Below are 21,631 nucleotides of genomic sequence, written 5' to 3' on the forward strand. Positions count from 1 at the left end.
CCTTCCAGACGCCCCCAGGTTCTAACGACAGGCCCCGCGTGAGGGGGCTGCAGCAGGCAGAGCACCCACCAGGGACCCCGGGGCGGCCTCCCTGCGGGGACGGGGGCAGCTGGCAGGGTGCCCGGTGGGCAGGGGGGGGCCAGGCAGCACCCGCACTCACCCCATCCACAGCCTCCAGATCCAGGCGCAGCTGACTTTGCAGGGAGTGCAGCTTCGGGAGGGGCACGGCGCCCAGGTCCGCACAGCGCCGCAGCCCCGCCAGCGTGGCGCACAGCCCACGGCCCTCCAGCTCCTCCTGCAGCCGCTGGAACTGCGCCTCCACCTCCTCCTTCTTCTGCAGCGCCAGCCGCCGCGCACTGTCCGCCGCCAGGGCCCGCTCCTTCGCCTCCTTGGCCTCCCGCTGCCACGCGTCACACGCCTGAAACCCGGGGGGGCTGCAGCAGGCGGGCAAGGGGGGCCTCCCCCTGCGGGCGCACCGGTGTCCCCCCCCCAGCCGCGCTCACCTGCTTCACCTGCTGCCAGGACTCCTCCCACTGCCGGATCTTCCTCTTGGCCTCGTCCAGCTGCCGCCTGACCCGGGCCAGCTCCGCACCACTGGGGCTCGCGCCTGACGAAGGGGCAGGGCCGGGGTTCAGGATCGGGGATGGGCTGGGAGAGAAGCTGCCGGAGACAAAGTCCCAGATGCTCCCAGGTACGCCGTTCAGCCCTGGGGTGGGGGGGTGGGGGCGGTCACCACGGTGCTGACGCCTGTCCCATCCTTCCCTGATCCTTCCCCCCATCCTTCCCTCATCTTTCCCCCGATCCTTCCATGCTTCCCCCCATACTTCCCCCATCTTTCTCTGATCCTTCCCCCGTCTTTCCCTGATCCTTCCGCTCGGATTAAAGGGGAAACGAGGTCAGAGCTGTCACCGCACCCCAGGCAACGGGCGGACCCACCCCGCCCGAAGCCCTCTGGCCGCAGAGTCTGCAGGCCCGGGAGAGCCAAGAGCTGGCCAGAGGCGCAGGGGGCAAAACGATACTTAAGATACTCTTTTAAAGCCCAAGTAGCTACTGAAGATAACATTTCCCGATGGAAAAATAAAGGCAGAGCTAGCGCTGTCACCATCCTGTCCATCGCCGTGCCGCGTGTCAGAGGACATGGCAGGTCCCCAGCCCAGGCACCAGGCCCGGGCACCCCCATCCCACCCACGCCCGCTCACCCAGGGAGTAGGACGCGGCCGACGAGCCCAGCGCTCCGGGCTCGGACTTGAGGGTGGGCGGCTGCTGGGGGGGCGTCATGGTGGAGGACACGAGCGGCCCCGATAGGGACTGCGACAGCGAGCTGAGCGGGGAGGTGGACAGTGATGAGGACGAGTGCAAGGACGGGGAGCGGGGCAGGCCGCCCGGGATGGTGACGGGCTCCGAGCCCCCCAGCGACCTCGGACCTGCGGAGGGGAGGACGCTGAGTGGGCGGGGACGGGGCCAGGCCACCAAGGACTCCGACCAGAGCCCTGTCCCCTGGACACCAGAAGGGATGGTCACGCCCCCTCCCATCAGAAGAGATGACCATGCCCCCTGGACATCAGAAGAGATGAACTTGGGGAAGAAAACATTCCAGGGTTGCACGTGGGCCCAGGTGGAGCTTGGAGTGGCTCCTCAGCCAGGGCCGTGGTGGTTGTGCCCAGGTGTCTGCAGAGACTGGTGCTGAGACGGAGGTTCACGCAGGGATGGGGGGTGGCAGCAGCCACGGGAACCCACCCCCGGTGCTCCGCAGGGCTCTCCCGGGGCTCCGCACCCCTACCTGTCGGGCCCGGGTCGCCGCTGTCATGCTCATCCAGCTCTTTGTCTAGGGCTGTGAGGCTGCCGTCCCGGAGATGAAGCTCTAGTGCAAAACCTGGTGAAACAGCCATGAGAGAGAGGAGGGCCACACCAGGGCCCGGTCCCGGGGGGGAAATAAGCTGCCCCCTCAACCACGGCCTGCGGCACCCTGAGTGTCTGGGACCCTGGTCCATGCCAGGCCGGTCCGTCAGGGGAGCAGAGGCATGAACAGCGTCGGCTCCCCAGCTCCCCAGGATTCCTCCCAAGCCCCTCCTTCACCCTGACCCCACCCTACGCTGCCCCCCGGCCCCCCAAGCTTTCCTATTCCAGCAGCTGCATAGCAGTTCACTCAGGGAAGGAGGCCAGAGAACAGGGCCCAGCGTGGGGCGCGGTCTTCCCGCCCAGGGTCTGCAGAGGCCCAGGCGGCGCTGGAGGCAGGGCAAGGAGCTCAGCCCCACGCTGCCATCCCCCATGCGTGCCTCCCTGAGGCAGGTGGGCCTTCCCTGAGTGGCCGAGCCTTATCCCCAGCATGCCAGCCAGGCGCATCAGGCTCCATCTCCAGAGGTCACAAAGCAGCCCCCGTCCCCAGGACCGGGTGCACCGTGGGGCTCTGTGCGGGCCGCTTGTCCCGTGAGTGAGACGGGCTTCCGCAGCCTCGTGTCTCTGCCCTGCCCCCAGCTGCCTAGTGCAGCGTCTGTAGGGTGACACGGAGTCAGAAAGACCCTTGCAGGACCTTTGCTCATCTCTGGCCACACCCTGCCCTGGGGCCCCTGGGTGTGTCAGACCAGCAGCTGAGCAGGCCGATCGGGGCGCTTCAAACCCCCACTTTAGGAGCGAAGGCCCACCTGCGGTGCTGCAGGGAATGGGCTGTCCTCTGAAATGAGAGGCCTTTAGCATAATTGCCGGGGAGACACGGTCAGGTGTGGGGGCGAAGAGACGTCCCCGGGGCGGGCCGACCGAGCGCATGGAGCGGGTGGGTGTAGATCAGACCTGCCCTCTGGCCCCACGGGGGGCCTGGCCGCACCATCCCTCCCTGTCCCCAGGGCTGCTGGGCGCCGCTCAGCCCGTGAAGCCCAGCCCGTGAAGCCCACCAAGCCCACACACGCTGCGCCTCCCCCGGGTGGTGGCCGAATGCTAAGTTCCAGCACGTGGGCCCACATTTGCGTCCGGGGCCCCTGGCTCGGGCCTCTGCGGCATGTGAAGGGACAAGTGGGCACGCGGGGTCGGGGACACCAGGGAGCTGTGCCCGCTCAGCAGGCGTGGCTGGGAGCAGGGAATCGGATTCGGCCACAGGAGAACTTGGGGAACCACCAAGGCCAGCCCGCCTCCCCGCCCATCGCTCTGGCCTCGGACCTGCCCGCTCCGGGGAAACGCTCCTCCAAGGTTTTAGGGATTCTCGAGGGTCCCATCCAGAAACGAGGTGTACATGTGAGGTGGTGGGCGCCACCCCCCCAACCCCGCCACCCCTGTCATTCTGAAGACCAAGGCAGCCGAGGAGCTGCGAGTGCGAGGCGGGCCCGGTCCTCTGGGGGCAGCAGCACCACCAGCAGCCCCGCGCCCAGGGTGACAGGCCTGCGCAGCCCCTTCCCCTGGGTGGCCCCAGCCCATGCTTCTGGGCCTTCAGCGGGTACCTCCCGCCCAGCCGCGGGCAGCTCGTGCCCAGCACCCGGGGCCAGGCGTCTGCCTCGTGGGGCTGCCGGGCTGCCGGAACCATGCAGCACAGGAGGCGGCCCGGCAAATCCGCTCTCACTGTGCGGACCCGGGGGGGGGGGGGGGGGGGGGGGGGGGCGGGGGGCGGGGGCGGGGCGCCTGCACCCTGCTGCTCTGCTGCCGGCACCCCGCAGCCCCCCGCCTCCGGCCGCCCCTCCGCATCTGTGCCAAGTCACCTTCTCCTTACAGACACACCCCGCTGGGTTAGGGCCCATCCCAATAACCTTGTTTTACCTCCACAGCACCTGCAAAGACTTGTTCCCGATAAAGTCACGTCCCCGCATGGGGCAGTTACGGCGGAGATACACCCTTTGAGACATGGAATCCTGCCCACGAGAAGGGGAGCCGTGGACAGCACACCCCACTCTCCCAGGCGCCCTGTGCTTCACTGGGACCTCAGAACTTTGGGACCCTGGGCCGATAGAAGTTCCCCGGCTCAAGGAAGACACCACCCGTGCCGAGGCCCTGCACCCAAACCCACCCCATGCGGCCCATCCCCCTTCTTGCCATCCTGTCTCCACCTCCCCCAAACTACTGCCAAGCCCTCCAGCCCCGCACTCATGCCCCCTGCCCTCCCTGGGGAGCCTGGCGGCCCCTCCAGGCCCCAACATGCTGGGCTGCAGCAGCCCTAACCCTCACCTGCCATCGGCCCCTAGCACAACAGGGAAAGGCCTGGCATCAGAGGCTTCTCAAAACTCTGGGGAGTCAGAGGCCCGCCCACCCAGCAGAAGGCCAGCGGGAGCCCGAGCCCCCCCCCCCCCCCCGAACCCACAGCGGGGAGGGCCCCAAGCTCCGTGATCTCGGCAGGGTGCCCCTCAGCCCCCAGCAGCGCGATCCCAGGAGTAACCCTTCTACAATGCTGGGCCCCATGCTGGGCCCCCCGCCAGGAGCCCTACCTCCCAGACAGAAGTTGCCCCCCACCCACCCACTCCCTGGTGGCCGCTCCAGCCACCGCCGCCGCCCCCTCCTCCTTTGTCTCCCTGCAGCCTGGCTCTTTGTCCTGTCCCGGGAGACCTTCTGCTCAGCCCCAAACCCCCGGTGTGCTCCAGCCCAGACTCAGGGCACCCGCCTGCATGCACACCCATCTGCTAAAAGCAAGCACTGACCCCCCCCACATGCCCTGCCCCCTCCTTCCCACACTCCGCTGTGGCCAAAGCGGGGCAGCCCAACCCCATTCCTGGGGTGCTGGCCCGCACGCCTTCTCAGCCTGGGGTCCCCAGGTCAGCCAGGCCTCAGGGTGTGGCCTTAACCTTCGGACTCAACCCTCGGCCCCTCAGGACCCAGTTAGAGGCGATGTGCTTGAAACTCGACAAAGTTGTAGAAAGCACTTTATGAATAACAGAAGCACACATGAACTGATAAATCTGGGAAAACACGCTGAAACAGGAGCCTTTTCTCACCTGGAAAAAATTCATCTTGTGCGGGTCCCCCACCCCCACCCCGTGACTCAGCAGAGACGCCCCCTCCCCCAGCCTCAGGAGCAGAGGGGTCGCACAGGGCCGCCCTCCACGACAGCACCGGCGTGCAGGGTGCACTGGCTACTCTGGGAGGTCGACCCTGCCTACTCCACCTCCTTGCTGAGTCAAACCCAGGTTTTCCAGGACATTCTCTCAGAAAAGCCGACTTTTAAAATAAAGGACTTTAACACTCAAAATCTGGAGCCCACTTATGTAAGCTGTGCCATCTGCCCCAGAACCCGCCTCATCCAACTCCCAGGAACCGCCCAGATGTTCGTGAGAAATTAGCGGATAGCTGCTGAGTAACGGCCCTGGCAGTCCCCAGATCCCGACATGACAAAGCACATTCGGCGCCACTCAGTCCTCCAGGGTCAAGGGACACACGGGGACAACGCGCATGGTGCACAGAATCCAAGGCCGGGACGGGGCAGCCCTGCGGCCGGGGTGCCCCCCAGCGGAGGCCCCGGAGGACCGTCCTCCCCAGGCGCAGGGCGCACCAGCACCTGGCAAGCCCACTCACCCACCGGCCTGGTTCCCGACGGCGCAGGCCACCATCCCCGGGCAGGACAAGGCGGGAACCCGTCCTCGCTGCGGAGCCACAGACCCCCCCCGCGCGGCGATGCGGTCCCCTGAGCCCCCGCCTCGAGCCCACGCAGGGAACCGGCGGGCGCCTCTGCAGAGCAGGCTCCACAAAGGGCACGTCTGCATCACATCCCCGCACAGCCTCCGAGGAAGCCGGGTACCGGCCCCCTGCCTGGCACACCTGGCCGGGCCGCGGGCAACCTGAATGGGTGCGAGGAGCACCTGGACACGAGGGCAAGTGCACCTGGGGGGGGGGCGGGGGAAGGGGAGACGCACCTCACCTGGGGAGGCTGGCACCTGGGGACCTGGGGGTACGGCGCACCTGGGGAGGCGCGTCCAGAGGGGGTGGGCTCTCACCTCGCCCGGGGTGCACAGCTGGGTCCGCATGACCGCGACCCACAGCCGGGCGGCGCGGGGCTGCCGATGCTGACTCACCGTCCACCGCGCCGCAGCCGCCGCCGCCGATTCAAACGCAGCCCGCGCCCCGCCCGCCCCGCGCCGCCCCCGCCCCCGGGTGACGTAACCCCTTGACCCGCCCCGCGCCGGCCCCGCCCCCGGTGACGTAACCCTTCGACCCGCCCCCGGGTGACGCAACCCTTCGGCAGGTGCAGGTGCAGGGGTGGGGGCGGGGGGAACCCGCCGGCGGGAGTCCTCCGAGGCCCGCGTGTGGGTTCCCGGGGGGCGCGCACCTGCCCCTCCGGCCTCCTGGCGGCGGCGTGGTCCAGATGCGCACGGAGGCTCAGGGAAAGAAGGGAGCGCCCCGGGCAGGCCGTGGTCAGGATGACAGGACCTCTGCCCTTGAGGGTACTGCGAGCCACCTGCCCACAGCCCCGCCGCCAGGCCCTCCGTCCCCCACAGCCCGTCTGGAAGGAAGGCTCTCCCGCCCTTCACCCCCAGCCGCTCCCGGCCATGAGCTCCGCAGGGGACTATTCTTACCGTCCCTTTTTTAACCTGCAACCTGCTCATGTGAAGTGGAAGGAAAGGAAATCTGCCAAATGGCCCTGAAATGATTGCCCTGGATCCATTAACTACACAATGACTCTGGGAACAGCACCTATTTATTGCAGAGTTTACTCATTCTTCCCACGCAGTGTGTCAGTAAGGAGGTAACCTGAGCCACACTGAAGGAAGGAAGCACCGGTCTACACCGCAGCCCCCAGCCGCAGTGGGTAGGGCGGCTCAGCAGCAGAAAGGCGGCTGGCTGGGGCCATCCCGGGGCACAAGGCAGTCCTGGGGAGTCCTAACGGCCCATATTACTGGGCTATGACTCTACGCGCCATCTCAGAGGGGGTCAGAGAGCAGGGAGGGTCCCACGGATGCCAGCGGCTCATGATCGCGGCAGCGGCAGCAGCAACAAACTGTACTATTTGCCAACAGGCCACGTGGACTCTGAAAAGGGGTTAACCTTGTGACCTCTGGGGGGCTGGTTCAGGGACCATTTAGGTCCATGAGAGCAGGAACTGCAAGATGCTCAGTGACACAGGCAGACAGGCCGAGGACCCCCTGATGGCAGGATGGCCTGCCCTGGAGCCACCGCCCTGGAGCCCCCGCATGTGCCCCGAGGCCCCCTTTCCGAGCAGAGGTGCACTGAGTGCTTCACTCAGGTGAGCAGAGCCCGTGTGGTGTCACCTGTTTACGGGCAGGGATTTCATTTCCTAATGACTCTCCTGTTATGCTCAAATCCTACTATTACTACCTTTAGAATAGGAGAAATAAGTTTTCTTTTTAAAACCTCTGTGTTTTACACATAAGACCCAAAACAGTAAAGTCAAACATGCCCTGCATCGCAATGGCTTTCTGGCTCCCTCCCGAGTGGAAACAGGGCTGCAGCGCGCACCTGCCCTGCACGCCCGCCCACCCCGTGCTCAGCCAGGTGTGTGCGGTCTCCAAAGTCCTTGGGTGTAATGTTCTCTGGGAGCTGCCTCCAGACACACCGTACACACCGTGGTTCCTTCCTAAGTACCCAGCTCCTGAGAGGGCAGAGAACCTGCTCGGTGGCCAGACTGGCTGTGGCCACCTACTGCTGCTTTTCAGATGTAAGCGCACACACTGGCCACGGGCCCTCATGCCTCGGCCCTGGCCTCGGGGTCTCTGCCCGGCTGAGTCCTCACGCCCACCGGTGGTGACCTGAATCCATGCAGAACCACGCGCTCCCCCTAGACCTCGTGGCTCAGAAGGGATACCTCGTTCAAGCCCAGCTCCACGTCAAGGTAAAGTACGCGTGTGTGTTTTCACTTAAACACACACGGATCCTCCCGATGAAGCATCTGACACCTGAACCAGCTCCCCAGTCTCAGGCAGGGCCCAAGTGGGGCCGGCTGCCAGCCTTCTCGCCTCCACGGACGGGATTCCCACAACACACCTGAGCACAGCCACGGAGGCCACAGGTTTGTGCCCGGCAAGGCAAGGACGTCGGGGCTCCCCCCCACACCCCGGGGCAAGCTCCATTCTAGACTCCTTGGGAACACGAAGCAGCTCCACAGCGGAGCCCACGCAGCAGCGCCAGGGCTGTGGGAAGACCCACGCGGCCACAGAAGGTCTCCAATGTTCTAGAAGAACTGACTCAGAGTGAGCACGGGGCAGGAAGGCCAGACCGCGCCGGGAGCAGAGAACGCCGCACATGTGGAAGGGCCCCAGGAGTCGGCAGGACTCGGGAGCAGGATCGCGCCCGCCCGCCAGGCATCCCTCAGGCGGCAGGAGCGACGACACTGGCTCTATGGCCCTCTCAAGGGAAGGGTTTACTGTCTACACAGCCACTGGAAATAGACCCTGTCCCACCCTCGCCGGGGCTGGTGCCACCTCCACCTGCGTCTCAGCATGGGCCTCACGGCAGGCAGCATGACTATGCTTCCCTGGTGGCTGCCCAAGGATGTTTGGCTCTGGGTAGGTACAGGCCACCTCGAATGCGGCCACCTGGCCAGCTCTGGCGGGGGAGTGGTGCCCTGACACGGGTACACAGGGGCAGAGCCCGCACCCACCTCCCCGCCCCAGCAGAGAAGGCAGAACAGAGGGGGTACCCCAGGACCCGAGCGCCGGAACGACGGCTCTGGAGCTGAGCGGGCCTTGCCCAGGAGCGGCTTCCTTGTCCTGCCCACGGCCACACCTTCCCAGCCAACCCCGGACAGAGACCACAAAAGTGGCACCAACAGTGCTCCTGCCGGGCCTCCCTGTACCGGGGCAGGGATGCAGGCCCTCCGCGGGCGCCACCATTCACACGACCACCCAGACATGGCCGAGGGCCTGGGGACCTGCAGGGCACGGCAGGGGCCCCCCCTCCAGCCCCCCGCCCGTCTCCCCTCCCTCTGGCCTGGCTCCATTCCCCTGGTCGCCAGTCCCCCCAAACCCTCGATGACTCCCAGCAGCTAAGGGGCGCTCAGCAGTGGCCCTGCCTGCAACCGGCCTCATCCAGCACCCCTTCCACTCCTGCCTTGGCCCATGGGCTCCTGGCCCCGCTGCGGCCTGCCGCTCCCAGAGAGGTGGGGGGCGGGCTTCCAGACCCCAGGCGGCCCAGTGAGGTGACAGGTGAGCAAACACACCTGGCTTTTCTACAAAGAGCTTTCTGCAGCGCGTCCTGGAAAGACACAACGCGGTGCGGAGAGGAGTCGGGGTGACAGGCAGGGGCTGTTAAACCTACCTGGGGCGGGCTCGGCAGCACCACCTGGGGGCTCGAGCGGGTGCGCCCGGACTGGGAGGGTGGGCAGGGCGGTCGGGGAGGAGCTGCTGGAGCCGGCACTGGACGCCAGGCTGGACGCCACACTGGACCCCACACTGGGGGCGAGCGGGTGAGCCGCTGCTGACACGGTGAGGTGGTTCTGCGCAAAGACACACAAGCAAGGTGAGCAGATGAGAGGACAGCAAGTGACGAGGACACGGGGGGATGGGCACCTGAAGCCTCACGGACGGGATGGTTGGCTACCGTCTGTCCCCAAAGCAAAACATAAAGAGGTTCAGCTCCTCTGCATGGTCTGGGGGGGCCTGGAGGGCAGGCGGTCGCGACAACCCAGACAGGCAGACCCACTAGCTGCCGATCGTCCAGGGACAGAAACCAACACACCTAGGAAGGGTCGTCTCCGTGAGCTGCTCTGCAGAAATGGTTTCCTAGGGGCGCCTGGGGGGCTCAGCTGACTAAGGGTCCGGCTTTGGCCCAAGATGTGACCCCGGGATCCCGGGATCGAGTCCCGCATTGGGCCCCCCACGGGAGCCTGCTTCTCCCTCTGCCTCTGCCTGGCTCGTTCTCTCTCTCTTACGCTCTATCTCAAATAAATAAACTCTTTTAAAAAAAAAAGAAAAAATGGGTTTCAAGAGCAGACATGCTAGGAAAAAAAAAAAAACCCAAAAGGCACAAGCAGAGAGCCAACGCCGCTCCTGCAAACAGGAAGGTGACTGCATGAGATGAGCCCGTTACCTGAGAAAGGTAAACAGAGGGCACAGGGCAGCTGGTAGACAGCAGATCAGAACCAGCGCGGTCCGGGGGTGGTGTGCGGACAGCACTGTCCCTGGGGAAGAGGCCCGGCGACAGTCCCGCGGGCCGGGCTCAGGCTGTCCACGCGGCCATGGCGGAGGCGCAACCAGGGTCACCGTGCCACTGGGCACTAGACACCCTGCTAAGGGGACGTGTGCGGCGTCTGGTTTTTGCTTCAAATGGAGACAGGAGTTCCCTGGGGGCAGGGGCTACAAGACCAACCGTAAGGGGGGGGTTCCTACTGGTTTGTCAGCACCAGTGGAATTCTCCTCAAAAATTAAAAAAAAAAAAAATGACGTTTTGGGAGAGAGAGAGGAACGCAGCACAGGGCAGTTCCTCCGCATGACTGTCCAGGCGCTGGCCTAGCTCAAGAGGGGCCCAGGGGCAGCCCCCCGTCCTGCGGCACGCAGGGACCCCGGCAGGCCACCGTGCCCCGCCACCGTGCAGGCTGTTTTACACTCACTGGAATGGAGTCCCCAGGGCAGAGAGGGTACCCCTCGCCGCCTCTGCCGGGCTGCCTGGTCCCAGGTGCACACACCACCCAGCCAGTCCCCCCCCCGCCCACGGAGCCTGCTGTGCTCCACCTGCCCAGTCCTAGCACCGGGACCGTCCCTCGAAGACGTCGGGTGACACATCATCCTGAAGGCTGGCGACACCCTCGCCGGGCCCTCCTGAGCCTACGGGGATGGACGGCCTGGCGCCATCCCCCGGCCACAGCACACAACAGGTGCCCGGAGGTAAGGACGGCGTCCCCAGGGCGTCCCCAGGGCATCGCCACACCAGCCTCCAGCCATGTGGCCTTTGAAGCTGAGGGTCCCAGGGAAATACTGTCAGCCACCCCGCCAGCCTGGGGAGCCCCAGGCTGGCTTTCCTACCTGCCCCCTCGGGTGCTCCCTTCCCCCCAGAGGCTGGCTCTGGGTGAGCCGGGGCTCGGCTCCTGGCCGCTGGCACGCGTGAGAACACCCCGGGCGGCAGGCCAGCGCAATGTCCCCAGGGAGGCCCACGCACCCACAAGGCCTCTCCAGGGGTGTCTGGACCTGGCAGGGGCTGGCCCCCGGAGCGCTGGCCACTCCCCTTCTGACGCTTCCCGCTTCGGGCTCTTAAGGAACAGCTCGGCCATCCTAACCTCCAGGACACGTCAGAAAATAACTAAGTCGCGTTTCTACTTTCAACTCCATTTCTGCCAATTCCAAAGCTCCTGGGAGAGGAACCCGCACCACTTGTCCTGAACACTTCGCGAGTCCTTTGGGGGGGCCTGAGGAGGGGTGCCGAGGGAACTAGGGCAGCTGGGGGCCGGACGCCTGGCCCGCGGGGCATTAGGGGTAAAGACCACAGCAGAGGCCAGAGACAGGGCAACGGGCTGGCCAAAGGGGGACACTGGCTGCGGCCGCGCTAATGCTCAAGCTGTGCCGCCTTACGGGGACAGGGAAGCACCCAGGTCCTGGGTCCTAGAGCAGAGGCAGCCAGTCCTACCCAGTGACTCAAGTCCTCAGGCAAAGGGAGATGTGCACAGACCCGGCGGGGGGGGGGGCACCAGACGAGACAGCGTGGGGCCGGGGGGGAGGACTTGCAGTGGCAGGCACCTCGGAGCCCTGGGAGTGAGGGCGTCGGTGGCCGTGGGTAGGCAGCCCCCAGTGACGCGTGGGGAGGACCTGGTGTCGTGGCTCCCACAGTGCAAGCCAAATAGTTTTTGAACATGAAAACAAAAGAATGTGCAACAGCCGAGCGTGAGAACAGAAGTGAAACTTTAACGACGCCACAAAGGACAAGCGGGTGGCTCTGGGTCTGGAGGGAATGCGCATGGGTCCCAGCGCCAGGGCCGCCCCGCCGTGCCACGGGGGCCTCGAGGCCAGTACCTGCTTGCTGTCCTGCTCCCCGGCCCTGTGGCTGCCCTCGGCAGGGGACTCTCTCCTCTTCGCCTGCAACAGAGAAAGCAGCAGCGTGGGAAGCAGGCAGCGGGGCTGCAAATGCAGAGACCGGAGCTTCCCTCGCCCGCAAGCAAATCCGGGGACGGAAGAGGCGTTCAAGTCACTACCCTCCATCAGGTCAGGACCACCTGTCACCCCTGCTTGCGGATCCCCGGCCTCTGGGCCGGTCTGTGGGGCCGAGGGCGGGAGCTCTGCAGCCCCCGAGCCCATGGGTCGTCAGGCTGAGCTCCGGGAGCTGGCACAGGTCTTGGGAAGAATGAGGCCGAGCCCTCCCTGCCCCTCACCAGGCAGCACACGGCTCATGTGCACGTACGGGCCCACGAGATCACCCTCACCCGACACCGTGCCCTCCCCATGTCTACCGGCCAGGCCTCCTCCCTGGAAACAAGCCCCTCTTCTCTCATCTTGGGGCTTCTCCGTTTGTTGCTCTTCCTTAGAAGGACATTAGGCTGCCAGGTCCGACTGCTTCGTTGGGTCTTGACTCCCTCTCCAGGAAGCCTTCCACGTGGAAAACGACCCTCCTCTCCTGTTTCCCTCTGATCACTAATGCACAGGGGCCCAGGCTGCACCCCAGGGCAGTGGGAGACGTTTTCTCCGCCCCACACGTATAGAAATCCTGTGTCGGACGAGCCACCTGCCAGGGAAACTGCCCAGGGCAGGCTTTGCTCACGGAGCTCTGGACCAGCACTCCCCCAGTTCACATACGAACCTGCAGGCCAGGGGCGCCCGGGGGCTCAGCGGCTGGGCTTCTGCCCCTGGCTCAGGGCGTGACCCCAGGGTCCTGGGATCGAGTCCCGCATCGGGCTCCCTGCATGGAGCCTGCTTCTCCCTCTGCCTGTGTCTCCCTCTCTCTCTCTCTCTCATGAATCAATAAATAATTATCTTAAAAAAAAAAAAAAAGCAAAACCCGCAGACCAGACTCTGCCTTCAGATCTAAAGAGTGTTGTGATTTTCACTAGTTTTGCAGTAAGTGAATGTGCAGCAGTGGCTCAGGGCATCCTGGCCTTTCTTCTTTCCTTTTTTAGTTTCTGGATTTGGAAAAGAACCCACAGTGATCACCAGCGCGGAGGAAGACAGAGTCCACGCAGGCGCTGACTGGGCCTTTTCCTACTATAGGACACGTGGCCACGGGCTCAGCCCGGAGGCCAACCTGGTATGTGTGGCCCCCCACCCCCGCATCTCTCCTCCAGGAGCGACCTGCCCCCTGCAGGGGGGTAAGGGCCTCCGCGGTCACTGACCTGACCAGGTGGAGTGATACTGGGAAGAAAGCAAGGTTATCCTGAAACCACTCTGCCTGCCTTGGGAACACACGGCTCCCCGTGGGGGACCCCACAGCGTGTCCACCCCCCCGCCCCCCCCACGGCCCCCTCCCCGGCCCCCCTGCAGGGCCGGCTCCACACCACTCAGCGCTTCTGACACCAGGTGTCCGCTGTCTTGTGCCGGTTCCAACAGCCTCTGCCTGGGGTCGGCCTCGGAGACGGCCCTACCTCAGCCCCCACCCCCTGCCCATCCCCCGTGCTCTGACCGGCCTCTGCTCTCTGTGGGTTCAGCCACCTTCTAGAACAGCTCACAAGACAGGAAAGCGCTCACTTACGTTCACTGATTCATCATGTAACAAACGATACGGCCAAGAGCACAGAGGGCCGGAGATGTAGCGGGTGAGGTCCAGAGGAGCCCCGGCCCCAGGCGTCACTGGCCCGCACTTGGGGGCTCCTCACAGGGGCTCGCCCTGCTAACTCCACGTCCAGCCCCTTCCTGCTCCTGGGCCCCCTGGGCCACGTGGGGCAGCAGACAGTCCCACGCCGCTAACCACGCCTTGACCTTTCCAGTGCCCGGCCCCCATCCAGGGGCCACGAGGAGCCCACCCAGTCACCTCCTCAAAACATGTTTCTATCACCCCCCAAATCACAAGGGCTTCAGGAGCTGTGCCAGGAGCTGGGGTCAGAGACCAACGTGTACGTTTCCCACAGTTTCACACGTCGTCCTGTCAAAGGACAGCAGCACACGTGTGCTCCGGGCAGACGGGGAGCCTGTGGTGGAGACACCACGTCCCTCCCCCGCTCGTAAACCAGAGATTCCAACCCCAGATGGAATCCTCGAACCCAGGACCACATCTACACATGACGGGACCCCGGGGGCTCCTTCTCGGGTGTGGGCCACACAACGATGGGGTCAGGAGGCAGGGGCGAGTCTAAGGATGACGCAGAGGCCCTCAGTGTACAGACTCCGTTCACGGTGCACGGGAGGGAGCAGGGAACACGCTCGCACGGACCGAGATCTGGGGCTTGCTGCTGATCCTTCCAGAGGACGCTGCTTGGGAGGCAGAGGCGGAGTGGCCCCCCGCACGGCACCCATTCGGCACACCCTCATCCTGACCTGGTGCCCTGGGGCGGCCAGGGGCTACTGACACGGCCGCAACCCCGCCAGGCCCCTACCCCCGGGGCCACTGCAGCAAGAGACCCCAGGGAGGCGAAGCCAGGGCTCTCGGCTGTGTCCGTGTGCCCGTCCAGTTGAGACCCAGCAGCCAATGGCGGTGCCGCTGGGGCGCCAGCAAGATGGTCCCTACACGGGGCCCAGGACTCAGACTCAGCCCACAGGACAGCACTCGCCGGCTCATTTTTAATCTTTAATTAAGATGAAGTGACACAAGGGTAAGCTTTCCGCAGCGAGGGACTCAGCCCGTCGCCAGCTTGTGCAACCGCCGGCTCCCCATGGCTCCCGTCTCCACCCTGCCGGGGGCTCGCCCAGGCCCCAGCACCCACCCCGCACCCTAGAGAGCTGAGTCTCTAAATTGCAGAAAAGTTTTAAAAACACAAGGAACGCCCTTACCAGACCTCGTCTGCAGGCACGGGCGCCCTGTCCCGGCACCGTCCCCCCAGAGCCTGGGGCTCCCGCACAGCTGGTCTCACTGGGCGCCACCCCCCAGCACCCGCCTTCAGCCCAGGCTCTCAGGAAGGCCAAGCCAGTGGCCCTCGGACCACCACCTGAGCCCACGGCTGCCGCGGTCCCCCGAGAGCCACCGAGAGGAGGCAGGGAGGACCCGGTGAGGCTGCTGGCCAACCGGTGGTGGGAAACTCCTCTGCTCAGTCTCCCCAGGGGATGCCTGGCTGGGCACAAAGGGGGCTCAGGGGTGTGGGGCCTGGGCCACACAGGGGGCTGGGGGGTGCCCGTGTGCTGTCAGCATGGGGCGAGGGGAATCAGGTGGGGCACCCGTGCGTCACACCCAGGACTGCGGGGACTCGACCCTCTGGTCTTCAGGCTCCACCACTCAGGCTCAGACGCGAGCGCCCACGCACAGGGGCTGCGGCGCACTGACCCACCCGGAGCGTAGCCGCCGGCGCAAGACAGACAGGGACCTGGCTCCTCACAAAGAAATCCCACCCAGGTTCCTCTCGCCTTTCCTAACTTCTCTTGTTAAAAGAAGCACAAGGCAGGTACCGACGCCCGATCCGCCTGCCCTCCTGCGCCAACAGCGAGAGCAGACACGCGGCGCCCCCCCCCCCCCCCCGGCAAGGCCCGGGGGCAGGGGCGCCATCCGCCCCCCGAAGCGAGCACCCAAACCTGAGCCCCCAGCCCCCACCGCGGGGCCCATGCCCCGGCCTCTATGGAGGGACCTGCCCACCCCCCCCCCCACCTGTGAGGCATCCGCCCTGGACTCGGGCCCTTCTGGAGGCTCAGCCTGATGAATGTTTCCTGAATGGCCGGAGCGTGCGTGTCTGGCAAGTGGCACAGCTGGGTCGGCCCATCGAGGCTGAAGCCGGCCAGGCTGTGACAGAAGGAGCTGCCCACCCCACGGGGGGACCCCGCCAGCACGTCGCCCAGAGATCGTCTCTGTCTGCATCCCCAAGCGCCACCCCCCACGGCCCTCCTTGAGGTGCTGTCCACTTACGTGTGCGGGCTGGCTGCTGCTGGCCATGGAGCTGCTGGCAGCGGCGGGGGCCAGGTCTCGGCAGGCCCAGCCGTTGGCCATTCCGAGGCTCTCTGTCAAGAAAGGGAGGCCGCGGGCTTTGCACGACCGCTGGCTGGAAATAGACCATGTGCAGGGTGGCCCGGCTCCAGGAGCCCCCACGCCAGGGTGGAGGCCTGGTGACAACAGTCTTCCCCAGCGACCAGGGACGGGACGGCACTGAGCCCTGGGAGAGCCTGAGCTCGGTTCTCAACGACTCGAGAGCCAGAAAAGCACAGGAAATTTCAACAAGACTAGCCCCCACCCCCCCATGGCTAAAACACAAATGAGTTTGCAACCCTCCTGCTGAACCAGAAGCCATGCCCTACAGGGTGGGGGGCCTCCGGCTGGGGCGGCCTGGAGCCAGGGGACCATACGGGGCAGGTCGGGGAGCAGCTGGCCCCCCTCTCGCTCCAGACGGGCGGGGAGCCTGGCAGGGGCCGCGAGCTGTCAGGCGTCGGGCACTTACTCTCCACGTGCGCGAAGGCGCAGAACGGACCGCGTGGGCAGTAACCGGTTTGGCGCATGTCATTGCACTTTGTAGACTTGTAGATCTAGGAAGCGGATGTACAACAGTGAGATAAATAAAATTTAAAAATGAAACGGGCGAAAAAAAAAAATGAAACGGGCGCCTGAGCAGCTCAGTCACTTAAGCATCTGACTCTTGGTTTTGGCGCAGGTCACAAGCTCAGCGTCCCAAGGTCGAGCCCTGCAACGGGCTCCCCGCTCAGCACGGGGTCTGCTTGGGGTCCTCTCCCTCTGCCCCTCCCCTGCTCTAAAAAAGTACGAGAATAAAAATTAGATAAAATGAGGGAGCTGGTTGTTCTAAAGCTTGGGGTCCTGAAGGGGTCACTGAGGCAGGACCACAACCTGGAGTCCAGGGCTCCTGAGTCGCCCGGCGGCCCTGCTGCTTTGTTTCCAACACAAATCCAAGGGTCTGGTTTGCTCAGCAGACTTCAGCTGACCCCACCTGCACCTTCCCAAGGAGGGCCTGGACCTGAGCAGCTCCAGGGGGGCGGCCTCTGGGCCCCGGGACGCCTGCCTGGGAAGTGACCGTTTACCCGGCTTGGACCACACGGGGTAGTAAACGCGATCTGTGGTGGGGGCCGGGCCACCCACCGTCAGCTCAGCCCCTGGAGGGCCGGCAACCAAGGGCGGCTCGTCCACATGACCCCGAATAAACCCCAAGGGCCCGGGGGCTCCCCTGCTCGGAGCCACACGGCCGCGGGCGGTGCCCACACGCCTCCCTGGGGACAGAGCTGGGCGCGGGTGCCCGGTCTCCCAGGGACCCCACCCCACGCAGGACCCCGCCCTCCGCTGACCTCTGCCCTACCTGGGCACACAGCCCTGCCGAGCTCTGAGTCCTTCTAGCAAATCATGGGGCCTGCGGGTGGTCCCAGGGACCCCCGGGCACACCAAGGAGACCCGCGCTGGCCCAGGATTGTACCTCGGGGTGGAACTGCTGCTCCGCGCGCGAGTGGCAGTACTGGCAGCTATCCCCGCTGTCACACCTCGCGGGCTCGCCCCACTCGTCGCCGTGCTTCACGCTGGGACACGGGGTGGACCTGGGGGCACAGGGACGGGCCTGTCTTCATCTTTACAAAACACAGAGTGAGGCTGAGCCAGAGCTGCCCACACCGATGTGCAGATAGTGTGGGGAGGCAGGCGGGCCTCCTGCGGCCTGGAGGACACGGGCCGGGCCCGCCCCGCGCAGAGCACCCCTCTCTGCTCCCAGGGGTACGTCCACACTGGATCTGAGCCCTCGGTGGGAAGCCAGTCCAAATCCTCGTTGCTCAAGGCCTGCTGGCGGTGCTGCTGTAACGGCTTCGGGTTCACAGGGGAAACCACCCACAGTGGGAAACGGGACAACGGTGACGACGGAGCACATCCGCTCTCCCTTTGGTACCTGGCGAATTCCTCCCGCCCTCCCAAGCCGACCTCTAGGATGCAGCCTTTGGAGGCTACGGATCTGTGCCCCCTTGGCCCTCAACGACTGGCGGAGAGAATTCGCCCTGTGGGGTCCGGGTGGGGGGTGCGGGCTCCGCGGGGCTCACCTGTACTGGAACCTCCTGGGGTTGCGCCGCCTGTCCCGGCTATTGTGGTAGTGCGGGCACGCGTAGCCCTGGCGACACAGGCGCGGGGGCTTCGGGCACTGCTCCGTCTTGTAGCTGCCCAGCACGAAGTTGGCGTCTGAAACACGGGTTCCGCGTGGGAAGGCGGCCGTGTGAGCTGGCGAGCTCACCGCAGCCCGGCTTGCACCACCCAGAGGAAGTGCCTGCGGCCACGATCAGGAGCAGGGCGCCCACACCCGCTACGGCCTGGGAGCCCTGAGGACCGCAGGGCTCGCTCAGACATCAGCAGACCAGGCGATGCCTCCGTGGGGCGAGGAGGACGCGGGGGTGCGGGAGCTGCCGGATGCCGGGGACGGGGGACAGGGCTTCACACCTGCTCACGGGAAGGCCTCACGACACCAAACATACCGAGAAGCCCTGACACACACACTTTAAAATGGTGCATTTTAACTCTGACGTAGATGATGGGCTTTGGGCAATGAGGGCATGTCATGTCGGCTCAGGACAGATGTCCTGCTGTGCTGGGGACCTGTGCACACGGAACTCCCTGCACCTTCCCATCAGTGGAACCTAAAACTGCCTCCAAAATAGGTCTACTTTTTATTTATTTACTTTATTTTATTTTTTAATTTTTTTTAATTTTTTTTATTTGTTTATGATAGTCAGAGAGAGAGGGGCAGAGACACAGAGACACAGTGTCTCTGCCCCTCTCTCTCTCTCTCTCTCTCTCTGTGTGTGTGACTATCATAAATAAATAAAAAAGTTAAAAAAAATTTAAAAAAATAAAAATAAAAAAAAAGATTTTATTAAAAAAAAAAAAAGATTTTATTTATTCACAAGACACACAGAGACACAGGCAGAGGGAGAAGCAGGCTCCATGCAGGGAGCCCCACGTGGGACTCGACCCCGGGTCTCCAGGATCACACCCCGGACCAAAGGCGGCGCTAACACGCTGGGCCACCCGGGCGTCCCTAGATCTATTTTTTTAATGGTTAATTTCACATTATCTGCAACTTCTATCAAAGCAAAAACAAACAAAAAAAAAACCACTGGGGTTGTTTAAAAACAAGAAACAATGAGAGGAGATTCCTAAAGATCGTGCTACTCCAGGGCTGGCTAACAACCGCCCCAGCCCCTGCCGCCCCCACTGCCCGGCCCGGGCTCCCGGAGCCTCAGCGGCCCTCTCCAACTCCAGCCACGCCAGTTCAATTTGAAATGCGTCACCCGGGACAAGAGAGGGAAACCGCAGGGCAGGGCAGGGGCGGAGGGGGTTGGGGAACAAAAAAAAAGCCCATTTTAAGAAAATAGAAATCACAGAACACGGATTCCCGAGTGTCAACTGCATGCCTCGTGCGGATACAGGGTCTGCCGAGCTCCGCGAAGGCCACAGAGCCGCTCGCAGCAACCAGGAGACACGGGCTCCCTGGTGCGGGCGACGCTGCTGTCGCGGCCACGGCTCTGGCCCCGGGGGCGGCGCGTCTGAGCTCTGCACACACCTGAGCATCCCAGGGTGAGAAGGGACGGGCACGCCACGATGCCCAGGGGGAGCCCGGCACCCGCGCTGGCCTGAAGCAGCCCATCTGAGGAGCTACGCCCCGGTGTTTCCAGGCGCGTGATAATGTGGAGAAGGCACAGCCACCAGAGCAGCGCCAAGGGCCCGCGGTCACCAGCGGCTGGGGCGACAGCGCAACCCGGAGGTCGCTGTTCGGGCGGGCGCAACAGGCTTGCCCAAGGGAAACTGCGGTCGCCACCTGGTGACAGCATATGGACCTCGGGTCCTTGGTTGTAACATGTGTCAGGTGGGCGCAAATGGGGCGGGGGGGAGCCCTGTGCTACGGCAGCCTTCCCTAAACCTAAGCCCCCAAAACGAAACCTGCTGATTAGAAAGCCAAGGTCCACGTGAGCCCAGCTCTGCACGGGAAGGCCCGGGAGGCGCTCTGCCCGCTGCGCCACCCCTCCCCGGGTGGCAGCTGACTCCACCAGCATGAAGGGCAGGGCAACCGTGCGGACCAGACGCCTGGGTGCAGATCCCACCCGGCCGCCACTCCCCGAGGGCCTGGGGTGATGTACCCCACTGGGGACTCAGTTTCCCCATCCGGTCTACAAGGGAAGGCGGTGAGGCCCACCGTGCGGCCACCCTCCAGACAGACGAACACCCCCCTGCCCACCATCCACGGCGGCCTCGGGGTTACCTTGCCACCGGGGGTCCTCGCCCAGGATCTTCTCGATCATGGCCTGGCTGGCCAGGACCCCAGGCTGCATATCCGGGACACCATCCCCGCCGCACAGCTGGCCGTTATGCAGGGCTTCGTGGGCCCGCAGCTCTCTGCAACCAGAGCACACGCCGGGGGGGGCGGGGGGCGGTCAGCTGGCCTCCCCGAGGGGAGGGAACCACGCAGGGCTGACACGCCGCGGACCGCCAGAGAGGCACAGGGCCAGTGGCCCTGGGGCGCATCCCCGACCCGGGACCACAGTCTGCGCCCTGGATTCACCGTCGTCGGAGCTGTTTAGGGAGGACTTGCCCCCCGCGCCCCGCCCGAGGGCACCTGGCGCTCAGCCCTGCGAGCTCCCGAGCTCCCGGAGCAACGAGGCCAAGGGAAGGACACCTTCTCGTCAGGAACGAGCTCAAGGCTGAAGACGGAGCGGCTTCAGGCAGCGGTGCCTGCAGCCCCGGGGGGTGGCCGGCGCCCCCTGCCCCACACACCTGATGTCGCACACGGGTGGCCGCAAGTCCAGCGGGCCGTGGGCAAAGGCGCAGTGCAGCCCATTCTTCACGCAGTGGCCCCGGGCGTCCGTCTCATGGATGCACGTGCCCGTCTTGTAGTAGCGCAGGTGATACTTGCGCTCGGTGTCCCCCGTCGTCCGATGCAGGTACGGACACCTGGGAGGCAGACGGTTGGACACGGACCACCTGAGGCCTCAGGGTAGGGGGACGCCCTCCGCGCCGACCTGCCCCCTCCCCGTCAGAAGTTGGCCAAATGTCTGCTGTCACCGCAGGAGTGCCACCTGGACAAGACCCCCACCGGACTCGGGGCCCGTCCTCGGGGCACCCCAACCTCCACAGAGCCCTCAACTACACACGGAAGAAAAACACGACCCCAACCTTCCCCAAAAATCTTCCCTAATCGGGCTCTGAACGCGGGAACGCGAAGCTGCCCCTGGATGCAGCCGTGCCCCTCGCTTTCCTGACCAGCGTGAGCGTCATCCGATGAGCAGTTGGCAGTCACCCCGTCCCACACAGAGGCTTCTGGGGACCCCCTGAGGGAAGGCGGGGCCGGCAAGGTGCAAGGGATGCTGGGGGGACCAGGGTGAAGCAGGGGAGGGGCAGGGTCATGGGGGGCACCAGCCCCTCACTCCCAGGGGGGTCCACGGGGCTCCCTGGCAGCACAGGGCTCAGGCTGGGGGGGGTGGCCGGCACTCGGGGAGCTGGGTCCCAAGCCCACCTGCAGGTCGGTCCCTCCAGACGGGAGCCACAGACACAGAAGGGGGATGCACACGCAGAGGTGAGAGGGAGCCTGTCCCTGCCCATCCCCTCCAGCAGCGGCCAGTCCCGCCACGTGGCCACGCTCACTCTCAGCCCCTCGCCCCTACGATGAGGAAAGGCAGGCCCGGCCCTCGCAGGGGCAGGGGTGCCACAGACCTTCCCGAGCCCTGGGGTGCGCACAGGCCGGGGACCC

At 65.0% G+C, this 21,631-nt stretch overlaps 1 protein-coding gene across 6 annotated transcripts in view; it reads right to left on the reverse strand.

Annotated features, from left to right (window-relative positions):
* Positions 1-21,631, reverse strand: part of UNKL (unk like zinc finger) — a 30,184-nt gene that overhangs the window by 2,452 nt on the left and 6,101 nt on the right. For 2 of the 6 annotated variants that reach the window (XM_055339992.1, XM_055339994.1), the window contains exons 3-14: positions 20,659-20,835; positions 20,147-20,280; positions 17,937-18,072; positions 17,330-17,447; positions 16,352-16,436; positions 15,826-15,917; positions 11,865-11,927; positions 9,181-9,358; positions 1,781-1,873; positions 1,200-1,424; positions 504-706; positions 161-418 (exon numbers count right to left, since the gene is read on the reverse strand). In XM_055339992.1, coding sequence (XP_055195967.1) covers positions 161-418; positions 504-706; positions 1,200-1,424; positions 1,781-1,873; positions 9,181-9,358; positions 11,865-11,927; positions 15,826-15,917; positions 16,352-16,436; positions 17,330-17,447; positions 17,937-18,072; positions 20,147-20,280; positions 20,659-20,835 — 1,762 coding nt within the window. Of the gene's footprint in view, positions 1-160; positions 419-503; positions 707-1,199; positions 1,425-1,780; positions 1,874-5,827; positions 6,052-9,180; positions 9,359-11,864; positions 11,928-15,825; positions 15,918-16,351; positions 16,437-17,329; positions 17,448-17,936; positions 18,073-20,146; positions 20,281-20,658; positions 20,836-21,631 lie in introns of those variants that run through there. The other 4 variants (XM_055339993.1, XM_055339995.1, XM_055339996.1 and 1 more) reach the window with 4 other exon arrangements.

This window comes from Nyctereutes procyonoides, unplaced genomic scaffold (genome assembly GCF_905146905.1).
Source record: "Nyctereutes procyonoides isolate TBG_1078 unplaced genomic scaffold, NYPRO_anot_genome, whole genome shotgun sequence".
NCBI lineage: Eukaryota > Metazoa > Chordata > Mammalia > Carnivora > Canidae > Nyctereutes > Nyctereutes procyonoides.